The sequence below is a fragment of the Meleagris gallopavo genome, chromosome 30 (genome assembly GCF_000146605.3).
Source record: "Meleagris gallopavo isolate NT-WF06-2002-E0010 breed Aviagen turkey brand Nicholas breeding stock chromosome 30, Turkey_5.1, whole genome shotgun sequence".
NCBI lineage: Eukaryota > Metazoa > Chordata > Aves > Galliformes > Phasianidae > Meleagris > Meleagris gallopavo.
This window is the reverse complement of record NC_015040.2, coordinates 708,542-712,921: the sequence shown is the minus strand read 5'-3', so window position 1 is coordinate 712,921 and position 4,380 is coordinate 708,542. Positions and strand designations below refer to the sequence as shown.

At 56.6% G+C, this 4,380-nt stretch overlaps 1 protein-coding gene across 1 annotated transcript in view; it reads left to right on the top strand.

Annotated features, from left to right (window-relative positions):
- The window catches only part of MARCHF2 (membrane associated ring-CH-type finger 2), a 16,508-nt gene extending 12,405 nt beyond the window's left edge, over positions 1-4,103 (top strand). Inside the window, exons 4-5 of the mRNA XM_003213161.4 lie at positions 346-555; positions 1,818-4,103. Coding sequence (XP_003213209.2) covers positions 346-555; positions 1,818-1,976 — 369 coding nt within the window. The 3' untranslated portion in view covers positions 1,977-4,103. The remainder of the gene's footprint in view (positions 1-345; positions 556-1,817) is intronic.
- Positions 4,104-4,380: the final 277 nt, after the last annotated feature.

Sequence of the window (4,380 nt, the reverse complement as noted above, 5' to 3'; positions counted from 1 at the left end):
TTGCTGGAGTCAGGAGTGCAGCTCTGAAGCGCCGCTGCTGCCCAGGAACGTTTCCCAGAGCCCCGCTCCAGCCGCAGAGCGCTGGCTGTGCCGCCCCTGGAGCTCAGCCTGGGTTTACTTCCACCCCCCCCAGTTATTCCTCAGCTGCCTCTCCCCTTTCCCTCAGCCGTTGCCAAAAGCAGCCTTGAGGTGCTCAGCCCTTTTGTTGTGCCGGTTGATGCCAGCTGAGCGCTGCAGCAGATACAGCCCGGCTGCAAGAGATGCGCGGCAGCTCCCTGCTGCAGCAGCCCTGCTTTGCCGGCGCACTGCGTGCTGCTCACCGCCCTCTTCCTCTCCATCCCGCAGTGGCTGAAGGATCCCGGTCCCCGCAATGAGAAGAGGACGCTGTTCTGCGACATGGTGTGTTTCCTGTTCATCACTCCCCTGGCGGCGATCTCGGGCTGGCTGTGTCTCCGCGGAGCTCAGGACCATTTGCAGTTCAACAGCCGCCTGGAGGCCATCGGACTCATAGCACTGACTATAGCACTTTTTACAATCTACGTCCTTTGGACGCTGGTAAGTGCACAGGAGGGCTCTGCTCGCCACCCTGGGCTCGGCGGTGTTCAGAAGGGATGCTGCGTTGTGCCCCTCGGGAGAAAACCTCTTGAACACCCGTGTAATTATGTTTGGATGGGAGCTGCCAAAGCTGGGCAGGAAAGCAGGCGGCAGCTCAGCGTGCAGCACGTCTGGCTGAGAGCCCTGGGCTGCAGCTGGCTGGGAACAGAGAGTTCCCCGTTTCCCATTCTGTTCTTTCACATTCTGTCTGTCTCTGGGTTTGATCTTCATTTCAGCCTCCCCCTCTGAAGTGCTCCTGCCCTTGGTACCCTCCTCCAGCCACTCACCAGGAGGGACCCTCCAAGCTGTCAGTTCTTTAGGCACTTCCCCGCCACCCATTGCTCCCATCTCTCAGAATGGAGCTTCCCCTGGGGTTTGGGCATTCCTTGGAAGTCCCTGTGCAGATCCCAGTGCTGGGGGGATGTTACTGGTGCAGGGAACTGCTGCTGGGGGCTGCGTGTGAGCTGCGAGCATGGCTGCAGCTTCACTTCTATCGAGAGCCAAACTGACCTCGGGAAGCTGAAGAGGGTCTGCTTCCCTCTTCTGGGGGCTCTGGGAGGTCCAGAGAAGCAGAGAAGTGCGTGTTGTCATGCAATGAGCCATGGCTCCAGCTGCTGTGGTTCTGCTATGCTTCCTTGCAGAGAGAGACACGAGGTGGAGCCCTTTGCTCAGTTTATTTTGTGAGAGGCTGCAAGTTGTGTTTGCTTCTTGCCTGTAAGCAAACAGCCTTATTCCCAGTTGGCCTTGCAGCAGGAGGTGGCATGCAGCCCATCACCTCAGCACTGCAGTCTCTCACAGCAGATGGCTCAACCCTACAAAAACTAGAGGACTGACTTTCTGTGTCAGAGCCACAGCGCAGGCAGCTGAAGGGAGGGAGGAAGCCTGAGAGATGGCAGGGTGCAGAGCAAGGGCGGGGTTCACAAAGGGCAGAGGGGATCTACGAGGTGGGTCTGGCTGGACTCAGACTCCTCTTGCGTGGCCCTGGTGGGATTTCCTCCCTTTGCATGGGTCAGAAGAGGCCCCAAAGCTCTCCCACCCCACTCCACTATGGGCTGGGTGCCCCCCGAGCTCAGGCTGCCCAGGAACCCATCTGTGGGGAGCTGCAATGCCCCATCCCCATCGAGCCCAGTGCCGCGTCCCTAGGCCGAGCGACGACGGGATGAGCAGAGCAGGTGGGTGCCTGCATCCCTCCAGGTTGACCCATGGCTGTGCGTTGCCTGCAGGTCTCGTTCCGCTACCATTGCCAGCTGTACTCGGAGTGGCGCAGGACCAACCAGAAGGTGCGCCTGATGCTGCCGGCCAACCGCAGCCCCCACCCTGCACCCCACTCCCTGCTGTCTGCCAAGCTGATGAAAAAGGCGGCGGATGAGACCAGTGTCTGAGCAGCCCCTCCTTCAGGGTGAGCAAAGGGGCCGGATCTGAGCCCACGGGGCTGTGGGAGCACTCAGCCCACCTGGAGGGACTCCATCCTTTGGCCAACACAGATCAGGAGCATCTGTGACATGGAGCAGCCCAAAGGAGCCGGCTGGCAGAGCGGGGGACACTTACCTATAGCACCATACGTGGAAAATCTCATATATATATATATATATCTATATATAATATTATTTTTTAATGGCCATGCATATTGTGTTTCAGTCCTTTATGTGTCGATGTTCTAAGCTTCAGTATAGAAGCTGGCAGCCTGATCTCATTCAGAGGTTAAATCTATGCCTTGTCTCCAAACGAGTACGGAGCACTTCTCGTCGGCCATCCTTGGGAGCCCCTTCTCCTTTGCACTAAATTGGTTTTGATAATATTGCAGCCACCTTTCCCGTTACTCTCTGGTCTTTTTTTGTGGAGTTTCTGTCCTTTCTAGAGAAAGTCGTGTGTTTTTAATAATTATTATAACCCCAGAAGGAGTTAAAATGACGTAAATGCTGAATGGAGACGTTTTGTATTGTAAAGTACTGTAATTTTGAGAATTTCAAAATGAGTTTCAAAAACGAGCAAACCTTTTCCTGTGCAGACACGGCCTCACGGGATGCTTTCCTTGCAGGTCCTGGCTCATCCCCAGGACTCGGGGGCTCTCAGCTCTTGCCACGTCCCACAGAGGTCGATGGAGGGGCTGAGGGTGTGTAGCAATGACTGAACCCCCCTCACTTTTCTCTATCAAAACTCATAATGGAGCTTTTCCACCCCAAAAAGGGGAGAGCTGGAGTCTTTTTGCTGGTGTCCCCACTCAGCCTTGAGGCCGGACCTCTCGCTGGCATTCCCTCAGAGGGACATCTCAGCACATTCCATATCAGCAGCCAGAGGAGCTGCTGCTGTTTGGTTCAGCCCTGAAATTGCTGCCTGCCCGCTGTGTGTCCTCCAGCAAAATGATCCCCACGTCCCATCTCCAGGGCTGGCATTCCCCCTCCTCCCCCGTTCACCTGTGTTTCCAGCACATCTGGCTACCAAACCCTGTGTCTTAGTGGCCATGCCACCAGTGGATTCCCTGCCCCTGCAGCCCCTCACCGCTGTGCCATCAATGCCTGTGTGCAGCGCTGTGCTCACAGACTGTGTCCCTCCTTTGCTGAGCCCACGTGGGTCAGACAGTGCCCTCCGAGATGGAGCCCTGTCGTTTCTTGGACACAAAGCTCCCTGTGCCATTCCTGCTCTTTTTCCTTTCACGTTCCTTGCCCTTTTGTTCTTTCCCTCTGCTTGACCCTGGGCTTGGAGTCCCTGGTGGATACAAGGCAGCACCCTGCCTCTCCCAGCTCTGGGCTGTGTCTGCTTCATTTCTCTCCCATCCCAGGACGATCTGTGCAGCACCTTGCAGCAGCCGCTGCCCGCAGTGTTCGGCTCCTGGCAGTCTGCTGGCAGCACGAGGCTCTCGTTGCTGCTCTCCCCATTCCTTCCTGCTGCCTCCCCTTCCGTGCAGGTTGGCAGTGGGGCCATACAGCAGTGTTTGTGCTCCCTCAGAAAGGCTCAGCCCACCCCTGGGTGCCACAGATCCGCCCCCCAGGTGTTGCTTCCCTCCCAGCCCCTTCCCTCGGCTGTGGGTGCTGCACCACCACGCTGTGCCTTGTCCTGGGTACCTCCATTCAGCCCCTCCTGACAAACCACAGCCTGGGCACTTGGTGCAGCCTGGCTGCCTCCCAGGAGCTTGGTGTTCCAATGCGTCCTGTTCTGGCAGTGTGTAGGGATGAGCACTCCCACACTGTGTAAGGACTCAAGGAGGAAACCCACTGATGGTCCAAATACACAGCTGGGAAAGCCAGAAGTCCTCAGTTGGGGCGGATGGGGCCCTGTGCTGCTGCACAGCCACGGCCCCCCCTCTTCTTCCTCTTCTTTATTGTCTTTATCGTGGTTGCCAATCATTGGAGCTGTTGCATGTGCCCCTGCGAAACCCAACAGTGACTCTGAGTCTTCTCCTCCTTCCCAGAGGAGATACTCAGCTCATGGATGTGGGAAAGCAGTGTCTGACCCAATGTCGTGGGGGAAACGGGCTGTGCAATTCTGTAAATAAAAGTGAGACAAACTTGGGGCTGTTGTGTTGTTACTGGTGGGGATGGAGGGGCACGGGCTGGAGCTTCCATCACTGCCCCCCCAGGAAAAGCAAAGCAGAGTGGATCACAGCAGGCTGTGGTTGTGGTTGGCACAGTGGGTGCAGGAAGAAAGAGGGTGAATGGGGAAAAGTGGAAAAAGAAATGCAATTAAAGCTGGGAGAGGGCAGGAGATGAAGTCCATTTGGGAGAGGGTTAAGGTTCTGTGGTCAAGCTTCTGCTTCTCTGGCTGAGATTGAAGAGCAAAGAGAAGAGT